This window comes from Lycorma delicatula, chromosome 9 (assembly GCF_047948215.1).
Source record: "Lycorma delicatula isolate Av1 chromosome 9, ASM4794821v1, whole genome shotgun sequence".
NCBI lineage: Eukaryota > Metazoa > Arthropoda > Insecta > Hemiptera > Fulgoridae > Lycorma > Lycorma delicatula.
Window position 1 is genome coordinate 98,149,638 of NC_134463.1, and position 24,817 is coordinate 98,174,454.

At 33.7% G+C, this 24,817-nt stretch overlaps 1 protein-coding gene across 2 annotated transcripts; it reads left to right on the forward strand.

The window, feature by feature from the left end:
- Positions 1-1,729: 1,729 nt before the first annotated feature.
- On the forward strand, positions 1,730-16,996 carry Tim17b (Translocase of the inner mitochondrial membrane 17b). Of its 2 annotated transcripts, none has more exons than XM_075374807.1 (3): positions 1,730-1,887; positions 5,581-5,749; positions 14,976-16,996. In XM_075374807.1, the coding sequence occupies exons 2-3, from the start codon at positions 5,603-5,605 to the stop codon at positions 15,318-15,320; spliced, it is 492 nt and encodes a 163-aa protein (XP_075230922.1). In that variant the 5' UTR covers positions 1,730-1,887; positions 5,581-5,602; the 3' UTR covers positions 15,321-16,996. The 2 variants fall into 2 exon arrangements, with proteins under 2 accessions (XP_075230922.1, XP_075230923.1); XM_075374808.1 differs by having other exon boundaries at positions 1,730-1,842.
- Positions 16,997-24,817: the final 7,821 nt, after the last annotated feature.

Consider the following 24,817-nt stretch of genomic DNA (forward strand, 5'->3'; position numbering starts at 1 on the left):
TTTTAATAATATTTGTGCATTACGTTCGTATTTCTAAATTTTTGATGCCTAAATAAAAAATATAACATAGTTAAATATAATAAATGAATAAAGTGATTAATTTTGACAATAAACTAAGCAAAATTTAAACTTTTAACCTAAGTTGTTCACTTTGATGTTAATATTGTGATTTTGGCTAAAATTAAAAAAAAAGGATATGAAGATGTGGTTTTATTGCCAAGTAAAAAACTAGTTTGAAGTAGTAAAGTAAAAGAAATAGTAAAATAAAAATATTGAAATACAAGAGGAAAAAAGAAAAATGAAGATTTAAATATTATGATAAAATGTAATAATAAAAGTTGTAGATTATTTTTTTGTTTAGGTTGTAAAATGATGATGGATGAACAAAGTGAAGAAACAAAAATAGTAGACTGGTGCAGAAAAAACTGTTTTATCAAAAAAAAATTAAGAAAAATATTGATTTTTTAAATATTTATGTGGATTATAGCATTTTATTACAATAAAAATAGAAATAGAAAAAACAAAAAACCCATAATGAGGTTCTTTAAAGGGTACAACATTGTAGATTATGACATAGATGCTCACACTAAGAATATATAAAGGCTGTGACATGAAGTGCAGTTGAAAATTTCCAAAAATAGGAAGTACTTCTTTTCTTCTTAGCCTCTGGGACCACCACCATTAGGTGTTTCTTCAGAGGATGAGATGAAATGACAATTTTTTAGTGTGTGAAAATGACATGTCTTGAAAGCACCTGGCTGAATTTATTTTCTGGCACACCTTTCCTTACTAATGTACATTAATTCATCATATATTCACAGCTATCAAAGAACTATATGATAGCAAACAGGTTTGAAGGTACAGTAACATTATCTGATAGCAGTGAATAAATATAAAAGTAATGTTTTTTGTTATATAATGGTTTTCCAGTCTTGGAAAAATTTCCTAAAAAAATTACTTAGTTACAAGTAGTAATTCAACTTATAATGAAATCTGAGGTAATAACGTAATTTGATGAGACTTAAGTAATCATATGAATCAATCGCATTGTAACGCGTTGTCTTGATTAAAAAGAAAATTTCATACATGTATTGTTGAAAACGTTCATAAATAAAAAAGTCTATTATCTACTTTAATGAACATTTAAAGAAAAATTGTTTTACAAATTATTTTTCCCGTTTATTTATGCCATTAAAGATAGTACTTGAAAATACTCTCCAACTTCGTATTTAAGGTATAATCAACATGATAAATCGAATCATTTCTGTACTTGTGGAGATAATTATTTTATGCATACAGGTTTGAAATCGTTAATTATTAAATATAAAATTCGTAAGTTTTATTTTTCTAACATCCATGGTGGCCAAATTATTTTTATTTTAATAAGGTCGTGAAAATGTTTTGTGGAAACCTATCCAGTTGCTTTACTACGCGGTAGGAGCAGTGGGTCTATAATTTGTGGTGTTTGATAACTTTAGCTGATGATAACACTGTATATCGTCACCTCGAAAAAATTGTATTATGTAAAATCTTAATTTATTTTTGTATTAATTGAATTAATAATATTTTTATATTTATTGAGTTCTAATTGTATTTTTTTTTCACTTAGAACGAATCTTTACTTTTTTACTCAATTATTATTGTATTTTTTTAAATGCCTGTCTTGGAAGTAAATAGTTCGGAATTTATAAAATAAGATTTGTAATTTACTTGTACCGTTACAAATTCCTTAGCTAACAGAGTATCGAAAAACCTACAGCGACAAGCAACGAATGACTGCATGATACAGTATCCACCGACAAACGTCCTTGTTGTGCACATGTCGAATTAGTATTCTGTTAGGTATTTTAAATTATTTGTATTTTTGTAATTATTTTATTATTACACGTAAGTAAAAAATTTTTTATTGCTTGTAGTTTTATTAACAGTTCTACTTTCTATAAATTATAAAATTTTTGGACCGTTTGGCTTAATTAATCTGTATTTGACATAAGTTGCCTATGGTTATCTAACTTCGGCAAAAGTAATAGCAACAGTTTTCATTTAACGACTTGTGATAAATGTAAATTCTCTTTATAAATGATTTATGGATCATTATTATTCATTTTGTAGATCTCTTGATTTGTGTTGATGTTAAAAACATCTAACGCAATGTTAGGTTATAATTGACTAGTGAAGTTTGGTTTGTGGTTGAGCTGTGGTCTTGAACTCTAAATTAGCCTAATTTTTCGTGATTCAGTTTACTTAACTTTAATTACATTTTTGTATCATTTTTTCATCGGATTTTGAGAATATTTTTTTCAAAAAAGTCGTAAGATTCTTTTTAATGATGTAATGTTAGCTAAAAAAAATTATGCAAGTTTTTTATTTAATTTCAAAATTACAGATTAATTTTTTGTGGTAGTTCCATTGACCATCACATCTGTAACATGATTATGGGAACCCAATCTAAGGAATTTTTGTTATTTTAGGTTTTGTTTCGGATCTGGTGGTCTAGTGGGATTATCAATTTTAATACAATTATGCATAAATATAAATAATACTGATGAAATTGATATATTTTTAAAAATGTGAAATTTTTCCAACATAAAAACATTAATTTGCAAAGATAAATTATTGCACAGTACCATAATTTCAAATATAAGTTATGATGAGATTCGCCTTCATAAATTGTAACGTAGAATTAAATTTTCATCCAAAACATTAAAAGAAATACTGTTCCACTGGCAAACATATTTTTAAAGGTGACAGATTAACTTAAATACATTAACAAGGAATATAATCTCAATTTGTTTTTTAATAATCAGTTTAAAATAAGTATTAAAAAAATGTATAAATTTTATATTCAAAATGGAATTTATATTGTGCTGCTTGCCTATTCTACATAATTAATTGTATGTAACCTGCAAATTAGTTAATTATATGGTTCGTGCATGAAAAGCAATTTTGCTTCCCACCTAGTAAGTTTTTAACTGATATAAATAAATGCTATGCTTGGTAATTAATGGGCTATGCCCTTGAGTTCATTGAATTGCTACAACATATTCTAATTAGCTAAAAAAAATTATTATTAACAATTAAATTATCAAAAAATTATTATTAAAAATTATTATTATTAATTATTAACTTACATTTAATAATTTAAAACATTAAATTATTTATTTACATGTTGGTTAAATTTATTTTTTTGGTGTTGATGATTGGTTGTTTTGAGATGGATGTTGTATGTAGAAAGCTGAAATAATAAATATAAAAACTGAAAAGCATTGTATCATTACAGAGAAAAATAAAATTGTTTAGATCTATGAACATAAAAAATAGAAATTAAAAAAAAGCATGTTTACATATATGTTCCTCTGATTCTCAGTCATCGATTTGTTAACATTAGTTCTAAAAATAAATAAAATTATTTTAACAGGCTGTTAATTATGTTTCCAAAAATTTATTTTTTCAGACTTTTATAGGTTTTTTAGATTGCTTCCCAAGTAATCATTATGTTAATATTAATTTCTGTAAATAGCAGAAAACTTACTGAGAATATCTATTAAAGTAATATGTGGCAGTAAAACTGTTAATCACATTATAAAATTTAAAAGCAAACAGGAATAACAAAGATAAAGGTTGGTAGGTGTTACTGTAGTATGTAGTCTTCCATTATCATGAGGTCTAAATTACCATTGTCCCACCTATTCGGTTAGTGTCCCTGCTAATTTATTTTAAATAGTAAACTTACATTTTGTATATACTTATTTTTGTGTATTTAATATTAGTTAGGCTAGGTAAGGGAGTGTTGGTTAGGTCAGCCAGCCTGGCCTCTGTGGCGCGAGTGGTAGCATCTCGGCCTTTCATCCAGAGGTCCTGGGTTTGAATCCTGGTCAGGTATTGGCATTTTCACACACTACAAATCATTCATCTCATCCTCTGAATCAATACCTAATGGTGGTCCTGGAGATTAAACAAAAAAAAACCTCTGCAACCCACCAGGTTAGGCCAGTGGTGAATGCGTCTTGGAAAATCAGCTGATTTGGAAGTCGAGAGTTCCAGCATTCAAGTCCTAGTAAAGGCAGTTACTTTTATACAGATTTGAATACTAGATCATGGGTACTGGTGTTTGGTGGTTGGATCTCAAGAGTTGTCGAACTGAGACTGTACAAGACTACACTCATACATATCATTCTCATTCATCCTCTGAAGTAATAATATCTGAACAGTATTTCCCGGAGGCTGGACAGGAAAAAGAAAAAGTCGGCCGGCCTCTGTGGCACGAGTGATAGCATCTTGGCCTTTCATCCGGAGGTCCTGGATTCGAATCATGGTCAGGCATGGCATTTTCACACACTATAAATCTTCTGAAGCAATACCTAACAGTGGACCCAGAAATTTGTTTAGGTGTTTTTGTATACACCAGGTTGGTTTAGTGGTGAACTCATCATTGCAAATTAGCTGATTTTGAAGTCAAGTGTTCTAAGGTTCAAATCCTAGTTAAGGCAGTTTACTTTTACACAGATTAAAAGTAACAGTAGTTACCTAAAACAAGGAAAAGAAAGAAGAGATGTCAAAATGTAATGATCCGTTGAATACAATACTTTGCCTTTAAAATAATACCTTACCGTGGTTCTGGAGGCTGAACAGAAAAAGAAAGAACGGTAATGTTTCCATAACATACAGAGTTTGTCTAGTGGTGATCTCATCATCGCAAATCAGCTGATTTCGAAGTAGAAAGTTCCAAGGTCCAAATCAGATCCTACTGAAGGCAGTTACTTCTATATAGATTTGAATACTAAATCGTGGATACCAGTGTTCTTTGGTAGTTGGGTTTCAGTTAACCATACACCTTGGGAATGGTTGACCTGAGACTGTACAAGACTACTTCATTCATACATATCATCTTCATCCGCCCTCTGAAGTAGTAATACCTTATGGGTGGTTACAAAGGCTAAAACATAAAAAAAAAAAGTAATTATTTCGTGTACTGAATTTTGTATATCAAAATTACCTAATGTTCGCTAATCTCATCTGTTTAACATTAAATATATAAATTATATATGTATTTGTACCTTAGACCCCATGCACTGGTAGTGATATAAACCGTGGTATTACTTTAGAACTCATGATGATGATAGATTGCATACAAAGTAGCACAGTGTGCTGTATATGTGAAAAATTTAATTGGTCATTCAAAATAAGATATGTAGAATGATTAAAGCACATAACATCAAAATCATTAAATCTAAACATGGCCAAAAATTAAAAAAAAAAAAATAAATAAATGCTTAACAACAAAGAAATTGTGTTGATATTTAAAAAAAATTAATTCTAATTATAAGAGAATAGATTGAAAAATATTACAGATGTAGGACATAATTTTACACATAATTTATAATAATTAAATATTTTTATTTAGAGCCTAATTCAAATACATTTCACAAAAACGTTTTTAATTTACTGAGCCATAGCCAAACAAATAAAATGCTCAGAATGATTTAATACAAATTTTTATTTATTTAAAGTATAAAATATATAACGCTTTGTGCTATGTTATATTCATGATTTTGAATTATTTATTTTATTTTGTTTTAGTTACATAAAGTAGTACAACTATATGGAGGAATATGCCAGGGAACCATGTCCGTGGCGGATTGTGGACGATTGTGGAGGTGCCTTCACAATGGGCGCCTTAGGGGGTGGTTTGTTTCAAGCAGTCAGAGGTTTTAGAAATGCACCTAGTGGCTTAACAAGACGATTTCAGGTGAATTTTATATTTTATAAAAGAAATTCTAATTTGTGGATTTCAGGAAGGTCGGGGTAGGATTTTTACCTTGCCTAGTCTGAATTTTGCGCTGCCAACTGTACATACAGAAAGATTCAGAGTGTTACCACAAACAAGAATATAAGCTGCAGGCGTGTTACATGCTTGACTTGATGGCATTGTTTTCAGGAGTGCCATATATTTTGTGAAATTGTAGATATGCTTAACTTTCAGATTGGGATCATTCCAGTCAAAATCCACCAATCTAAAATGGAATGGTTGCATGTGACCATTTTTTTTGTTGTAATTTTCGTACATTCATTCTCATATTTCAAGATCTTAACCTTTTTTTTAAATTGTTTGCTCTAGGTTAAATATTGTAAAATTTAATCTAGCGCTTACCTAACTTAGCTGATGTTGCAATAAATTGAGCTGGTCACATCAAAGAGCGTCTTACACCCTTTGTAATTCATAAATTCAGTATGTGCAATTGAATTTGTCAAGATTATTTGGAGTTTACATTCTCATCATGTACCAGTGTTTTAAACATTTTCTTATCACCTAACTTGGGCCTAAATTATTTTTTACATTATGAGAACTTTTATTAAATTTACTTTACTGTATTGCTAAACAACAATATAATTCTTGAGATTTTAATAGTTACAAGATTTTAATAAGTACAAGATATGGTTCTTAAAAAAAGGAAATTATACTTTCTGATTTTATTGTAATTTTCAGCCATATGGTATCTAGAGTTTCTTGCTTATCAGAACAATATAAATGTACTAATTTTTTACTACTTGTTTTATGGGGCTTTAAACCAAACAATTTTTGAATTTTGATTACCTTTCCCATCCGAGATATAAGGTGTTAAAAATCAAACATTTTGAAAATTACTGTACTTTTGATCTTATAAAAAATAAAGGAATCTGACATCAGACAAAAATTCATAAATAGGTTCCTTAGAACTATGTTAAGAAGGGTTATAAATAGAACTATTTCTTCCCTTCACATTGAAATACTTTGGTAAAAATTAAAATGTGTACATTCTAAACACTGTTATTCAGAACATTTTTGGGGCATAAATTTACAAGGTAGGTAAATGATGTACTTAACATAATATGTAGTTATTTTTGTGAAGAATGCAATGGTTTTTATTTCTAGTCTCATGAGTCAATTAGTTTCTTAGATCTTGTCAGTGCCATTCACCTTGTTTCAGTGGAAACAAGGTGAGTGGCACCTTTGTGAATTTATTGTTCCATCATAAAGAATGGTAGAGTGAAATTTGCTGTACAAATAGCTAAGTGTCACTGTGTTGCGTGGCTGATGAATGGATGTATTTGTTATGTAGCTACATATTAATGTTAATGTAGCTGTGGAAAGATCTGAAAAATATTTTGTTTTAATTAGAGACTATTCATTTTCAGTATGCTGATTGAGATAATGTACATCTTAATTTTCCTGAAACTGTTACACAATAAGTTTATGAACATGCTTCTGTGTAGCATGTTTTCACTTTAACAAAATAAAAATGCTACACATGATTGGAAGCAATTGAAATTATAAATTTGGCTTTTGTACAATGAATTGCCAAGAGGGTAGAAGATCCCTCGCTAACAGACTCAACAATATGTTTGTGAGGATGGAAGCTGTATTTAATGCAGAAGGTGGTGTTATGTTTGTGTGCTTTAGTTTCACTAATGAAGAATATTCTTGATTCAATTAAGGATATTATAATTTTGCAAGGAATTGTTGACAAAGTGATTTTAAACGTTATCAAATGAAATTTTTGTTTCTTCTACAATATTTTCTTAAAAACTCGCATAAATAGAATTTACTCAGTGACTTTATATCACATCAGTTACAAGTTTTAATTATGTTCATATTTGCCAAGAAAATGGAAAATTTAACTTATTACAAATGAAAGACTTAATACCCATTGTAAGTATACAGTCCTTTTTTAGGTCTCAATAAAAAAAGTCTGTGCCTGTCTGGAATTTATTTTTTTTCCATATTCTTTCCTGAAGGTAGTGTTTGTTTCTTTGTTTGAGAAGCAAGGATTATCTCTATTTTTGGATTTTAGGTAAAGCCTTGCTTCTTAGATTATACTTCTCACAAAACATTTCATTCAAAACTATTTTTTGATTGGTTGAATAGAAAAAATATACAGCCTGTTCAATGATAACCAAAATTTTCTTCTACCCTTTCCAATAAGTTATCCTAAGATAAGTATTTCAGAAATTAAACGATTACATTTTTAGAAACTATAGTAAAAAAAAACTAATGTGAAAAGTTGAACAAAAAAAAGTGCCACGCCGCACTTTAATGTTTTTGAATTCAAAAGTGCTGATGAAATATCTTTGCAGACAAAATACTTTTTCTTCTGCGACAGTGTTTTTTTATATTGTTACAGAAGTTGCTGTTCTAGATGGTCACTATATAGTTCTTTGTTGTTTTTATTGGACTGTCCAGATATCAGGGTCAACGGGGTCACATGGATTATCATTTCATCTTATTGTGTTCCATTTTATTGCATTATGTTGATGACCCTTTGAGTAACTGCTATATATTTACCTTGTTGCATCAAAGGTTTACTGTGTCATGCAGAATTATTGGTATTTCAGTTTATGCATTTGTTGACAAACTTTTTACATTCTCCGTATCTTTTCCTCCGTATCTTTTTTTGTTTAGTCTCTGGAACCACTGTAAGATATTACTTCAGAAGATGAATGAGCATGATGTCATGTGTATGAATGTAAGTGAAGTGTAGTCTTGTACATTTAACATATCTGCTTGGGTGTAATAAATTTTTAGTTTCTGTTTCTATTTGGTGGTAACTACCAAATTTTTACACTTATACATGTGTGCAGGTGTGCATTCATGCTCACATAAATTATTATTTACGTATTAACATATTTACTTTTTTGTTTGTTTTATAAAAACATTTTTTTTCATCGTAGTTTTATTTTCTAAATGATGAATTTTTATTTTATCCATTTTGATTTATTCTTTTATTTGTGAATATCCTTTGCATTTTGTTTTTGTTTCTTTCTGTATGCCATCCTTAATAAAATTTTTGTTTTTAGCGTTTTTTTTTTTTTTTTTTTGTTAGATATTTTTAACCTCTTAAATGGCAATTTTTTTTACTCATGGTTTTTGGACAAAAATTCATTTGGTAAATAAATTTTACTTATAAAAAGAAAGAAAAATTTTTTCTTGTAGTCACATTTAATTTGTTAAGTTCATTTGACAGCTGTATTTCGATATATCAAAGTACTGATTGTATAAAAAATAATTTCTGGGTTTTAATTTGTTGTAATAGCTCTTGGATGTAGTGTATAGTGTTGATTATGGTTAGACCCTATGAACAGAAAGAACATTTTAATGTTAGGCCCATGGCAGTAGATTGATTCGCTACCTTTCTGCTTAACAGCATCGCCAGTTTAATTGTGATGCTTTGAGTGACATTAACATTCATCAATGGCATAATCAGTTTGAAATGACCGATTTCGTAAAGGGAAGAATACGGAACAACCAAGGGTGTCTGAAGAAAACGTTGAATGTGTCAGGAGTCTTTTCTGCATAGTTGTAAAAAGTCTGTTAGGAAGGCCAGCTGCAAACTAGTAATACCAGCGATTACAGTGTGGAATGTTTTAATGAAATGCATGTATGTGGAGGATCCATACTTTTGCAGCTCTTGCTTTGAAGCCTATCGACTATGCTGTGCTTGCTGACTACTCAATCAAAATGTTGCAGCATGAAGTCGATTACTTTTTTGATCGTACAGTAATGTGTTTAATGACGAGTTATATATTTCATCTTAGGGTCATTCCGTGTCAAATCAACAAGGTGGATAGCCATTCACAACCCGACTGACTGGGATCTTCATGAAATATGATATGAATTAACCGTTGATAGAGTTATGAGAAAATACTGAATTTCAGATCTCTTACCGTTAACCATTTTCAGGTCTCTTCAAATTTGCTGGGAAATGGCTAATTTTAACTTTGAGAAAATACTGAATTTCAGATCTCTTACCATTAACCGTTTTCAGGTCTCTTCAAATGTGCTGGGAAATGGCTAATGTTAACTTGTAGCAATAGCGTTAGGTTACATAAATTTGTTATTTTTATTTATTAAGGTAGAATGATAAACTTGGACTTACTTCAAAGCTTATTTGATGCTCTTTCATATGATATACAGCAAGCAGCCTATGTTTACATATAAATCTTTATTTCAAGATCACCGCCTTTGATTTTTGACCTTGAATTTCAGGAAAAACAGGTCTTCAATTTTTTTATGAAAAATATATTTTATTCATCATTATATTTTAAAATAGCTGTGCAAATTTGCACCTGGGACTGCCTTGTTATCAAGAGAAAAATGAAATAAAATGTGTATCATTGTTTTAACAAAAAAATCTTTTTGTAGGGTATTGAGGTTGTAAATACTTAAATTTTTGTCGGCTGAACTTAGAAAAAGAAACTAAAAGTAATGAGGTAATACGTTGCTCATTTTCTTTTGTCTAGTAATAAGAAATGTATATTTCAATTTGATCAAATGACCGATGATGATGTAATGCGATGATTCAGTAATTAATATAAATTGAAGCTTACTATATCATCAGTTTAGTCATAGTCTGTGTCCGTTGTTTTAATGTAAACAATATTAAATATGACCTAAAATGTTGATTTATTTAAATAATTTATTTGTGGAATAACACGGTGTAAGAATGCATGGACACTATAAATATGCCTGCCCTGAAGTTAAGATATTCAGTGTTTATTGATCGCTAAGTGTTGGTGTAATTACTTACAGTAACTACACCAACACTTATAAGTTAGTTATCGGTTAAAGTATGGCAACTTTTTATAATAATAAATATTGTAATCCATTTCAAGAAGTAGGTCATAATAATGTTATTAAGAATTTAAGAAAAGAGTTACCATGGATGACAGAAAGAAATTCAAATTAAGAAAGTGAAGGAAGATTTGTGATAATTGTTGGGAAAAATTCTCCTCAATTAATAATACAACTTCAGATGATTGTAAAGAAGCCCTTTATGATGAAACAAATTATCCATTAGACAGACTCAATGAGTGTGTAGTGAGTATTGGGAAATAATCACCTATAAAATTTAAAAGATTGCAAGAGAAAACATATGCTGCCAAAATATTGCAAAAATTGATTCATCAATGAGGAAAAAAATATTCAATATAGCTACTAAAAACTCTTGAGACTTCATCTCAAGTCAAACCTGATAGCGAAATCTTGGTGGTGTTGAAAGAAAGATTTAATTGTACAAGAGGTAGTCTTAAAATATGATTCTTACTCTTCTTCCATAAAGAATGTATTCATGCGTTTTATAAATCAGATGATGTAAGTTGTATATTGCCAGGCAAAAAAGACCCTCAATCAAATCACCTTGTGGAAACATTCAAGTTCAAAAAGACTAGTACTGGCAAATCTGAAAGAGATAAATCAACAGTTTAAAAAAACTCATACAGGTATTAAATTTGGGGTTTCTACTTTTGCTGCTTTACGTCCTAAAAATTATGTTTTAGCAAGTGGCAGTGGAATTCATTGTGTGTGTGTTTTATCCATCAGATTGTGAAATTAATGTTTGAAGGATGTAAATTAAATTATTTAACAAAAGGGTGCAGAAATCATTTCACTTCTTTTAAACACTGTGTGGCACAAATTATTTGTAATCCATCTCAAGAAATTTGTTATTTTGGTGAGTGTAAGAATTGTCCAAATTCTGACAATTTTTAAAACATTTTAGATTCAATATTTGTTGAAAATTCTGTGGACAAAATAACTTTCAAGTAATGTATATCAACTGATTGTTCAAGTTAAGAAACTGTAGAAAACACAGAAGATTTTATTAAAACATTTATTGAAAAATAGTTAATTCTTGTATGCCATTCATTCATTGCTTCTCAGCAGTCAACTTCTTAAAAAATTTAAAAACTGTAATTGATCCTGGAATCTTTATTGCATTATGTGACTTTGCTGAAAATTATTCATTTGCGCTACAAGATGAAGCCCAGGGGTTTCACTGGAACAATCAGCAGACTACAATTCATCCTTTCGCTATTTATTTTAAAAGTCAAAAGTTTTAGTTACGTCTAACTGCCGAAGCTTGACGCATTATCAGTTCATCTTTTTCTCAAAAAACAAATTCAGTTTTTAAAAGAAAATTATTATATTGTGAATAAAATAATTTACTTAGATGGCTCAGCAGCACGATATAAAAATTGTAAAAGTTTGTGAATTTAATGCTTCATAAGGGTGACCAAGGTGGAATGGCACTTCTTTGCCACATCACTTTGCAAGAGTGCATGTGATGATCTTGATAGCACTATTAAAAGATAGCATCTAAAGCAAGTTTCCAATGCCCATACCAAGATCAAATAACAGCAGTTACTCAGTTTTATGATTGGGCTCGATCAAATATTAAAAATATGAGTTTCACATTTGTTTCAAATTAAGAATATCAGAAAGAAAAAATACTTAGCACCTTGTTTAGCAAAAGTGGTGGGTACCAAACCCAGGTGAGTACCAGGTAATCAAATGTTGCATGCTTTTTTACCATTCAGGAAAGGATATTTTAAAATTATTTCTGAAATTGAAGAACATGAACAACATAAAGTTTTGCATGAAATAGAAGTTAATTTTCCTGAAATTTCTGATATAAAAAGTTTTTTCAAATGCATTTATAATGGTGCTTTGGTGGTTAGCTGTGTGTTATCTACAAATGAATCAACAGAAGAAGTCGAAGTAAGTTTTCTTTACCCTCAAAGTCCTTCTCCTTATGTTTTTACAGCATACAGTGATGTTATAATAATACCTGAATAGGAAGTGCTAACTAATGTTAATTCAAACGCTGCTAATGGTTATACATGTACATTATCTGAAAGGAAACTACTCGGGCAAACAAAAAACTGAAAGCGAAATAATCAGGTTTTTCAAATAAGCACATAAACGCTTTTAAAATGCTGATGTTATTGGTATAATTTTTAAGTAGCAATAATTGAATGCCAATGAAAATATCAGATTACATTTTTTAAATTGTTATTATAAAAAAATTATTTTTATTAAGAAACATTACTTTGAAAAATTAATCTGTATATTAACAGTAAATAAGTGCTGTTAATGGATTTTATCAGATTATTGTTAAAATAAATAAAAATTAAAATATTTATTTTAAATAACAGCTACTGGAATGAAACATTTAATTTAAGAATATATAAAACTTTAATTTGAAATTTTACTGATTTGCCTTACTTTTTGTATATTGTGTAAGATTTTAAGACTGTCAAAATGTCTAATCATAAACGCCATAACTGTAATTATTTAAAGACATGCATTATTATATTTTAATTATTAGTCATACAATTATTATTTATATTATTGTAGCTTATTGTGTTAGGAGAAAGTGAGTCTTGAGAATTATATTGTAAATTTATTTTATGTTTACATTTAAAAATGTATGAGATTTATTATTGTTTTACTTAAAATTAACTTAATTTCACGTTTAAGCATTAAGTGTTATGATTTTAAATTTTATTTTGACTTTATTATTCATTGCGGTCTTGTTATAAAACTAATTAGAAATTTTTTTTAAAAAGGTAAATTTTACTGAAACATTGATACACATTTTATTTTTTATCTCCTGATCCCAAAGCAGTCCTAATTTCAAATTTTCCAACTGCTTCCTAGTGTAATGATAACAAACTTTTTATAAAAAAGACCTGTTATTCTTTCTGGAATTAAAGGTCAAAGGCGGTGCCCTTGAAATTAAAATTTATGTAAACATAGGCTTTTGTTGGGATATCTTATGAAAGATCATTAAATAAGCTTCAATGTGAGACCAAATTTATCATTCTTCCTTAATAAATAACAAGGTTATGTTGACCTAACACTACTACCGCAGTCAAAATTTGCCATTTTCCAGCAAATTTAAAGGGCTCTAAAAATGAAATGGTTTATGACAAAGTTCTGAAATTCACTATTTTCTCATATTTCTATCAACAGTTAATTCATCCCGAATTTCATGAAAATCCCAGTTGGTCAGGTTGTTTATTTAACACGGAATGACCCGTTAGTGGAAAAGTTAACACATAATGTCCATTTCTGGGAGTCAGAATCGCCAAACTTTACAATGTGAAAGGTACTCCACAAACTTGAAGGTTTCTGTGCGATATCCCAATAGTAAGTTTAGGGGCCATTCTTTCTTTATTGAAGTAATTATGTCAGGAGTTCCTTACTTGGACATACTGAGTACATGGCTGCTTCTTCAATTGCAAGATAGACTAGAATTATATTTGGCAACAAGATTGTGTATTTTCTCACCAACAAACTGTATGGGATTGAATGATATTTTCTCTAGCCACTGGATTAGTTGGCATGGACTCAATGGCATAGTTAGTTTCTGGTGGTCTCCAAGATCACATGATAATGATCATGATCATGATAATTTACGTATGGGATTTTATGAAGGATCCATTGTATGTGCTTCTGTTACTTATTGAACTACCTGATTTGAGGCACGTGATTGAAGCAGCTGTTGCTTCCATTACTTCAGATATGCTGGTTAAAATATGGGATGAACAGCCAGATAAAGTTCCAAGCGCTTTAAATAGTGGACAGGTACTAGCTGGCATTCAGGGACCAAGGCATGACAGGAAATTACTGTTTTTTTAATATAATAACAAGGGGTGCGCCTCCCCGGTTTAGTTGTATTGTATGAGAAGTGAGCGGTTGGGACACGTAAGCAGGTGGTGTATGGCACCTTGCTTAGTCCACTCATGCTGTTAGGTAAGCTCACTAGGTGTTATTAGATTATTGGTCATTAAACTGTTTTTGAGGCACAGTAGTCGTTTTTGGCATGAACATTTGGTCATATGAATGGGGTGGTGGTGGGAGAAATGCCAGTTAATCAGTTAACCAATGGGATGAACTCTCCTCTCAGTTGGATGTGTGCTGCGTGAAAGATGCTCGCTTGTAGAGAAAAACTGTAAGAGTAACTCTTTCATTTTATTGAAATAAAATAAAATGAGATACCATTTTATATTTAAGTGACCATTCATTACTGTTAGTCAAAGTTAATAGATATTAAATAATTTTAAAACCCTGATTTCCTTCTTTTTTTATATCCATAACAGGAGAGACTTGCTTTTAAATCAAAGCATTTTTAAGAAAGGAGTATTTTTGTTTACAGGGGAGTGTGGCTGCTGTGCAGCAGAGAGCACCGATCTTAGCTGGAAATTTTGCAATATGGGGTGGTATGTTTTCAACCATTGATTGTACACTTGTACACTTTCGAAAAAAAGAAGACCCTTGGAATTCAATTATCAGTGGTGCTGCAACAGGAGGCATTTTAGCTGCTCGAAGTGGCTTACCTACAATGGCAACAAGTGCATTAATTGGTGGTGTTCTTTTGGCTCTTATTGAAGGCATTGGAATATTATTTACTAGAATGGCTGCTGAAAGTTTTAAACAGTCTGCGCCAACATTTGCAGAAGATCCATCACAATTAGGTGGACCACCACAATACAATCAATAACTAACAATTAACTATTAATAAATTTATTTTTTTAACGTAGATAATATATAAAAACTACAATTGGTTTTTCCCCTTTTTTTTACATTATCAATTTACCATTGAAAACTAGTTATTTTACTGTGTAGCTTTTACAAAGGAAAACAAAAACAAATATTCAGTATTAGTTGGTAAAGTGTGAACATAATTATGTTTTTCCTCCAACAATATTTTGATTAAATTAGCAGTGGTTAGTTTAAGCTACTTAAAAGCAATCAATTTTTTTATGTTTACTTAAACCATATCTTTCTCTTTTCTGTAACATTGCTTGTACGTTATTCTTGGTGTACCGGAATGAAGTTTTTTAAATTGTGCTTGAGTAAACCATTCTGAATTTTATTTTTGGAATGTAATTAAAATTACCAATAAATTATTATTTATTTATTTGAAGAAAGTAAAATGTATTTATATTTTTTGTTTCATATTATATTATATATAATTCAGTGTAGTTGAGCTTGTATTTAACATAACATTTACAAAGTTTTTTTTTTTTTTGTTAAATATTCACAGATTTTACGCTGAATGTATGTCCTCTGCTACTTATGTATTTTGTGATCTAACCTTAAACTCAAAGTTAAAGTAATGTTGAGGCATGTTGTTTTGATTTCGGTATAAAACTAGAGCATTGTAGTTCTAATTGACTTTATGACTTATTAAAGTTTAATAATTGACCTTGCATTATTTACAGTTATAATTAAAAATTAATTAAGAAAGTTAAAATTAAAAATGGAATTTCTTCAATGATTTCCCGTTAATATTCAAGAAAACTTCTAGAAATCAGATAGTTATAAATATGAGTCAACTGTAGAATAAAGTAATAAGAGTTTGTAAAGTATTGAGTTTTTCTTCTCAGTATGTATAGAGAAGATTTTAAAACAATAGCCGTTTTCTTATTTCTTTTAATGTATAATTAGTGAAATTTCTCTTGAGAATTTAATAAATTCGATCATTAGTCAACTCAGTAAAATAAAGTTCCCTATATTAATTTAACAAAGAAACTATTTTTCAGTGTTTTGTGATTTCAAAAGTTTTTTGCACCTCATTGAATTCAATACGCTTTAAGCTAGTTTTACTGTTATATTAATATACAACACATAATTTATTTATCATAGAATGGCACTATTTTTTTTTGTGATACCAGAAATATTGTTCATAAATGACCATATATTTCTAAGTTTTTTGCCTCATAGTGAAATATAATAATCTTTATGAACAATATTTGTAATATTATTTGTTTATTATAATTTATTATTTTTTTTTTTTTTATTGTTCTAATATTGTATACAGAATATTTTTATTCGTTACAAAAGACTGGTTGAGTTAATGTAGGCAATTAATATTCCATGGGTAATATAAGTTTATCATTATTGTTCTCCTTTTTTTGTTATTATTATTTATTCATTTCTCTGTTAAAAGATTGATTTCATCCAGTTGATATTACATTTTGTTTGTAATATTAGTAATAACAATAATGGTAATTATGTTTTTTCGTGATAGTATTTTCTAAGATCGGTTAGTCTTAATATTAGAATTTTAAATATATCTAGTTCATGTTTATTTAGTTTTGTCTTGTATATTATAATTATATATCAATGTTTGTTGATTCATATTGTACAAAATTATTACCATGATTAAATTTTGTTATTGTTTTTTTTTTTGCAACATTTCCTGTTATTAATATTTTTTTTATTACAATTCCTTTGCTGGTAGTTCCATCTTCATCTTTTTTTTATTTATTATATAATTATTTTTCTTTTATAGACATCATTTTACCTACTTTAGGCCTAATGAAGTAATTCAGTTGAAGCGACTCATCAGGTTGATTTAGAAGTACGGTTTATTACAATTTCTACATATTTGGTATAATATGTGTTATTTGTTTATTAAATTCCTGAAACTTCTTTTCACCTAATGTCTAAACGTTTAGTTGCTATTTAGTCTTATCTTCAAAGTAGTGAATGGAATTCATTGCTTTCATCCCGGTGTTGTGCAGTTGTGCTTATAAATTAACCTTCCTTTATTTAGGTTTGCTTGGTATTTCTCCCGCCACCACCCCATTCAGTCGCCCTAAAGCATAAGACTGAATGTCTGTGCCACAAACAGCTACTGAGCCTCAAAACAGTTCAGCGAACAGTGTCCAAACTAGCTCCTAGAGCTAACCTAAAAGCGTGATATCATACACCACTTGCTTGCGTATCTCACCGCCCACTTGTCATATATCACTAAAATGGGTAGGTGCACCCCGTCAACTACTAAAACATATATGACTACCAATAATTAAATTTATCTTATCAAAGATAGCAATTCGCTGCCGCATCGAGGCCTCTGAATGCCAGCAAGTACCTGTCCACCATTAAAGGACTTGGAGCCTTAATCTGGCTGGTGGCCAGCCATATTTCTTGGTTAGCTTCCTACAGCAGTGAGGTAGAAGTATTTTCCCTTAGGCAAACTACTGATGTCGGTTGAACAAAGCAACCGCATCAAGGATCTCCAACACGGTCCGACAATGCAGCTCTTGCAAATTGACTCACCGCTTATGAGTGGCCAATTTTCTCCTTCACCTCTAAGTTCCAGGGCGGCCTAAGTTCTGCCCCCCCCCCCAAAAGGTGGGCAGTTGAACCTCATGTGTTTGTTCGACTGGATCTCCACACAGACACACAGCTCATCAGCTGCCAGGCGGAACCGAAATATATATTGGTTTAAATTTACATGGTTGGAGAGCATTCGCCAACTTAAAAATGATGGAGAGGCATACCATCCCCCTAAATCCTATATAAAGGTCTACCCTTAGTCGTGGTGTGTCATTCTTCCTGCCATGCTTCCATTGTGAGGCTGTGAAGCCTCCTCCATGGTGGGATATTGGCAACTGTTCGAAATTTAGAACTGGTGCATTGAGATCACCTTTTAGCTCTGGTACAGGCCCGGCTCGAAACCGCATCCTAAATACTTCGGCCTCCCTTCCTCTTCACAACTTCCACATGGCTGGTCGAACTTTCATCACTAAATCGATTGGGAGAGACTTTCCCAATACGGTGTAGCCTTGTAGGAGGTTGTTTTAAAAACACCAGTGCACACTACTAATGCTCTACACTGTGCTGCACTCCTTAAATTCTGAATAAGTGCTCTATTTCTGTCCAACCTATGCACCCAAATAGATGCAGTATAAGAGAACATACTTTCGAAGACACCTCGGTACACCATGTACAAGTGACGGCCCGACAGCCCATAATCGTTTCGAGCAATACTCCTAAGCTTGTGCATCACAGAGACGGCATCCGCTGCTACTTGCCTAATGTGGTTGCTAAACAGTAACTTCTCGTCAAATAAAACGCCTAGGTATTTACGAATTCGAACTCGACTGATTACACAGCCTTTATAATTAATTCGGGTGTTACGACTATGATAATTTGTCCGCACCCTTGAGAAGCATAACTTCATCTTGGGCACAGAAATCTTTAAATTTTGATTGTCCATCCAGCTCTCTGCGGTTGACAAAGCCGCCTGCGGTCGTGAGTTACCACGAATTAACAGGAGACAGTCATCGGCGAAAGTCTGGGCCGTAAATGTCAGTCACAAAAATCTGTCGAATACCAGGTTCCACAGCAAGGGACCGAGAACGGAACCCTGCGGGCTTCCCTTGTTGACGGATTTTTCCACAACTAGGTGTGCATCTATAACAGAGCCGAACGGTTAGACAAGTAGTCACGTGCTACGGGAACATTGCGGCGTTCGAAATCATAGAGGACTGAACTCCAACACAAAGAACGAAATGCTGCCTCTGTCAATAAAAATTGCCAAAACATTTACAGTCTGCGCTTTCCACCTCGGCAATAGCATTTAAGATGCAATCTTCGGTGCGAACCCCTTCATGAAGTCATACTGACCTTAATTTAGAAGCGAGTTCATATCGATGCTTTCCCAGAGCCGTTCCAAAACGAGCGTTTCAATCAGCTTGCCGATTACCAGCAAGAGGCCTGACGGGTTGATAACTGCTGACCTCACTCGGATCCTTTCCTGATTTTAAGCACCCTCACCAAAGCCTTTGTGAGGGTGCTCAACCCCAGCTTAGGCACCCCGAGAACAGTCTGCCAAGCGGCTCTCTTATGACGGGCAGCAGATGATAGAAAATATCCGGGTCAAGTTGGTCAATCCCGGTGGCTTTCTCAGTGTCATTCCAGAAACCTCGCGGTCTATATACACGGATTCCACAGTCCGTACGCCAGGGAATGGTGTCTCACTCCCGCCCTAACGCCAACTTCTGCTTCATCCTCCGGAGCATTTGGAAACAGAGTATCCAAGAACGCCTGGTAAGTCGCCACAGATGTTAAATTGTGATCACAACTACCAAACCCGCATCGAACACGACAGCACGTGCAATGGCTTTGGTCGGTGACAGAACTTGTCGAGCTGCCAGGGGTTGCGCTGCAACTCGCATGGAGCCTTGCCATAACTTGAGTTTGGCTTCCTAGATGGCATAAACATACTCATACGGGCGCGCCGGTAGATCCGCAGACCCTCAGCGCGCTCGTCATCAACAATATTCTCTATTAGGGGGCGACGCTAGTATCTTCTTTTAGCGGATATAACTTGGCGCAGCACGCTAATTTCAGAGGACCACCACTTTTTCCCAGGTTTCCGCCTGCGTTTAACAGACGGCTCCCCGGAAGCAGCGGTCATGAGGGCTCAAGGCACTCTCCGATCAGCGGACTGGCTACCGTAAGCGATCTCATAGGTTATAAGCCTGTGATCGCACACACTGGCCTCGGGCCTGACAGTCCAACTTCTTGTATACTAAGCAGATCGCCCGTCACCAAAGTGACGTCGATGTAACTTTCCCCTAGTTCGGAAGAGAAAGTTGGCGGTTGTTCTGCTTCGTTACGCAAGTGGACATTCCTGGCTTTAATGAACTGTGCGAGTCCAGCGCCTCTGGGGTCAGTGAGTGGTAAACCCCAGGAGAAAGACTTGGCATTAGCGTCCAGAGAAACCAGCACTCTGATGCCCGGGAGACCGTGCAGAATCCGCCCCAAGTCCATCGATACTCCATCCAAGCTGGAAGTATCCCGACACCAGTACAACATCGAGCTTACCCCTCGTGACTCGCACGACGGTGAAAACTGCTCGTCAGAAAGCATCCAGGAGACACCCAACTAGACCGAGCCGAGAGCGGCCGGCCCTCACGAGAATGAATAACAACCCCGCGGAAGTCGAGCACCCTATCCCCGACCGTGTGTGGCTCCTGGACCAAGAAGACCTCGAGGTAGTACTCAAGGATCCTCATGGCTTCATTGTTGGCCGCCCGGGAATAGTGCAGGTTTAACTGCTCCAGACGCAAGCGTTCAATATGGTGACGACCGTCCTCGAAAGCTTCTCCCAATTCAGGTGTTGCCATACTCCGTATTATGCAGGATCTTCTCCCGGGCTATGTCGTACGACTTGCATTGTTTACCTCCGACCCGGTGTCCGGCATCAAAGCCAAGGCACAAGGAGCGCACTTTGCAGGCGCGGTCTTACTAGGGCAGTTAACTACCCTGTGCCCTGCAAGGGTGCAATGACCACCACACATCTCAGACTGTGCTCTACAGCGGAGATAGGTGTGACCAAAACCTTGACATTTGAAGCATCTGGTTCTTCTGTATAATCAACGACCCTGCAAGAGGTCCACCTAAGGAATAGCCGACCACCGGGTACTAAGACCTGCCGGACGTTAGGCAAGGTCTCATCCACCCAGTGGCCCTTTGAGGCCTCTTTCCGCCCCAACTGCCGAACGTCCTTGGTTCCCTTGAGGAAGTCCTCGGCAGCCATATCTAAGGCTTGAGTATTTCGGGCTGCTCTGCCCCTGTTGCCCTTGACAAATCATATATCAATATTTGTGGCCACCGCACGGCCAACAACTGAGCCTTGAACCCGTTCATTTCAGAACGTCGGCCTCCTGCAGCCGCTTCGCCTGCTGCTCATTTACCACCTCCAGCACGACACCATTGTGTCCTTGTTTTCATGACCCGGGAAAATTGGAACTTTTCTTTCCTCGGATCAGGTCGTTTTTCAGGTTAAGCTTCATCATGGCTGACAAAGCCACCGGACCAGGTGTAATGGGGTCCACCTTGTCAGTGGCCCTCTTAATTTTGACAGCCTTTCCTGGGCTGGCAGCGGTGGACTAGGGCTCTTAGGCCCAGGAGTGGCAAAGGAGGCAGGCTTTTTAACCTTCTCCACCCGATTAATACTTTTGTGGAGCTCGCAAAGAGCTTCTCCGGCCGAAAACCCCTGACCAAGGGCGCCACTGTTTTTCACAGACTTTGCTAGGAGGTGTCTTTCAGACTGGCTGTCCCCTCCAGCTCATCCAACGTAGAGCGGCCGAAGGGATTTAGTAGAGTAGGAACCCGGGTGGTAAGGGTCCACCTGGACTGTTTGCTTGACCGAAGGTAGGCGCCACGGTTAGTTAGATGAGAGGTGTTAATGATTGTTAAAGGCATCGTCGGAACGGCGACTGCACTCCCAATGGGTATGGGATGCCATGCAGCCTTGAGGTGTAGCGGTGTTTTGACGAGGGCAGATTTGAATGAGCAAACGACACTGTCGGCGGGATGCGGCTGCACTGCCGAAGGGCATGGGACACCACGCAACCGAGAGGTGTAGCGGCATCTCGACGATGGTTTATTATGGTGAATGTAACGCGGGACTCTGCGATGGAGCCGAGTGGGATTAGAAGGTCAGTCCGCCTCTCGCTAGTGGACCAGACCGGAGTCCGTAATTTAACCTATGTCAGGGGCTTATTTAACTGTAAAGTTGAGTTTCATAAGGGAACTAGAACTAAATTTTGTTGTTGCGATCAACATGTTTGATGGTATGTTGTGTTTATTTTGCCCGAATTACGAGACGTTCACGAAATTGGCTCATAGTAAGTAGAACTAGGCGCGGGGTTCGCGCTTCTGCGAGTTCGGTTAGCTAGTTCCTTGGGAGACGATGGAGATTCAAGATATCCGGACAAGGCCTACAGTGAAGGCAATAAGCTGAGTTATTAAATCACTGAGGCATTTACATCGGTGGCATCCCAGTGAGGCCAGGCTTATTACTATGAGATGTAAAAAGTCGGAGGGCGATAAACGACTCCCGTTAAAGCCCAAAATGGCAAGGAACGGGGGGGGGGATATATGGTGACTGGAATGTCACTAGGCGGCGGGTGTCTTCCCCTACAGGATTGGGATGCCCCCTCCAGAGGCTAGGTCTCCCTGCATGATTCCAACCAAAATCTTCCCTGCACAGCTCGACACTGAGGCTTCGGCAGGAGTTTGTGCACAGTCACTGGTGCATGAGGACGCTCCATTACCCTTGTAGAGACCTCCTTCTCGGAGGACCGGGACCTCAGCAGAGATCTGCCAAGCGACCTTCTCACCTTGAAGGGGTCACCGGCCACCATGTTCTTGACTAATTAAACCTTTATTGAGTCAACCAACTCAAATGTTGATCTTTCAATAATATTTTTAATCTGGGGAAATGAAAAAAAAATCATTGGTGCTAGATCAAGCAGGTAAATAAGGTTGTAAATCGATGCCATGTGTGTTATAAAAAACTAAAGATTAATAAATGTGTAGCCTCATTACTTACCAAAAAATTTCAAAGAATATTGTAAGTGATCACCAGTCTTTCCTTCTGTAAGAAATTTATGATGAATAATCACATCAGAATAGTAAAAGCCTGACTGTGTAGGGCTTTAACATTGTGAGGCCTTTTGACATCCATTGTGATAATTGAGATTTTGCTACATATATATAAACTTATGTCTAATTTCTAGTTTTTTTCTCAGTTTTTGCGTTTGTTAATTTAGTTTTCATAAGCTTTTGGATCTTGTATAGCATGAGATTTTGTTTTGTTTTTCCTTAACAGTCAAAAGACAAAAACAATTTGGCTACAATGAAACTATTGTTAAATTTAATGTGCAGTTTGTTAAATTCTTAATCTTAATGTGTAATGAAGTTGAAAAAAAAATGATTTCTCTAACTATTGCAACAATTTCATCAGTTGTGGGTGCTGATTGAAGATCTCATCTTTGAAGTTTAGCCATCTTGAGCATTTCCACCACTTATACGTATGAGACGTACCCAAAACCTATTTCCAAATACTGCTTTTTAACATTTTAAATGTCCATTTAACAGAAACGTTAGCAGAAATCTATTGCTCACAAAAGCCAGTCATTTGGTTTTCATGAGCCAAAAATTGCTGGGAACATGCAACACTGGATGACAAGCAAGTTTGCTACATTAACTAAGCAAAATATTGTTTGAGTTTTCACTAGGCTTCTTCCTAATATTACCATTAGCCTGCAGCAATGATACACAGTTCATTACTAGTACTATCTGTTACATTAATTATAAAGTTCAGGAATTTACTGATAATCCTTGTATATACATTCTTGACATTGCATATAGTTTGAACCTTCCACCAAAGGGTCAAATAAAAACTCAGTACAGTTTACATAAATCTTTACGTTCCAGTTTCATTTATTAATCTTTTCAGTTAGGTTAATTTTAAACAAAAAAAAAACCCATGATATTGTGGTATTATATTTATATATTTTGTTTGCAATGATTCTAGATTAGAAAAAAGTAAAAATACAACTTGTATACATAATGAGACTTTTTTTTTAACAAAAGAAAAAACGAGAAAGAATGGATTCATCGGGTTTTTTTTTTTACTCATGTTTGAAGTAGTAGAACAATCAGGCTGATCTACAAATTTACATTAAATTCCATGGGTCATCAAAATTGATCTTTTTTCTTTCAGAAACTTGAAGAACCGAACTTTATTAAAGGATTATTTTTATTTCTGGAACTGTATAAGTGAGCAGATACTTCAAATTAGTTGTTGCTAATTCTTATTTTTAAGTAAATTTTTGGTTCAACTCTTCTAAAATGGCTTTAAGTTAGCATGAAAGGTACAGGTTATAAATGTTGTCTTTGTTAAGAAATTTGGACAAAAAAAAAATTTGTCTCGCATTTAATTCATGATTTTGAAAAAGCTTTTTTAATTTTGAAAATTTGTATATTCACACAAATTTTCTAAACTGTGTGAGCTTCGTAATAAAACAAATATTCATTTGTTTAATGAAAATTAATTTAAGTAGTTAAATTTTATGTATAATTTCACATACCCATAAAATTACCAATGTCTGGTCTTGTACTAAATAAGTATAACTGAGTAAATGAGATATGTTACTTTTGTAGTAATGGCAACACAGCGATACTTATAAAACATTTTTGCCGAAGTTACATTTTTATTCATTTCTGATTTTGTCATGTATTCTTGTAGAATAAAGAAAGAAAGTAACTTTTATCTTATTGTTTTTCTAACATGTATTATGTACTGTTGTACACTAATATTCTTAGGCCTTGTGTTTAATTGTCTTTTATTTGGTTTACGTGGTACTTTGTCTATTTGTTTTCTATGTCCTGTGTAAATAAACTTAA

Coding starts and splice junctions, on each gene's coding strand:
- Tim17b (XM_075374807.1), top strand. CDS start 5,603: ATGGAGGAATATGCCAGGGAACCATGTCCGTGGCGGATTGTGGACGAT. Junction 5,750..14,975: donor GCTTAACAAGACGATTTCAG/GTGAATTTTATA, acceptor TTTTGTTTACAG/GGGAGTGTGGCTGCTGTGCA.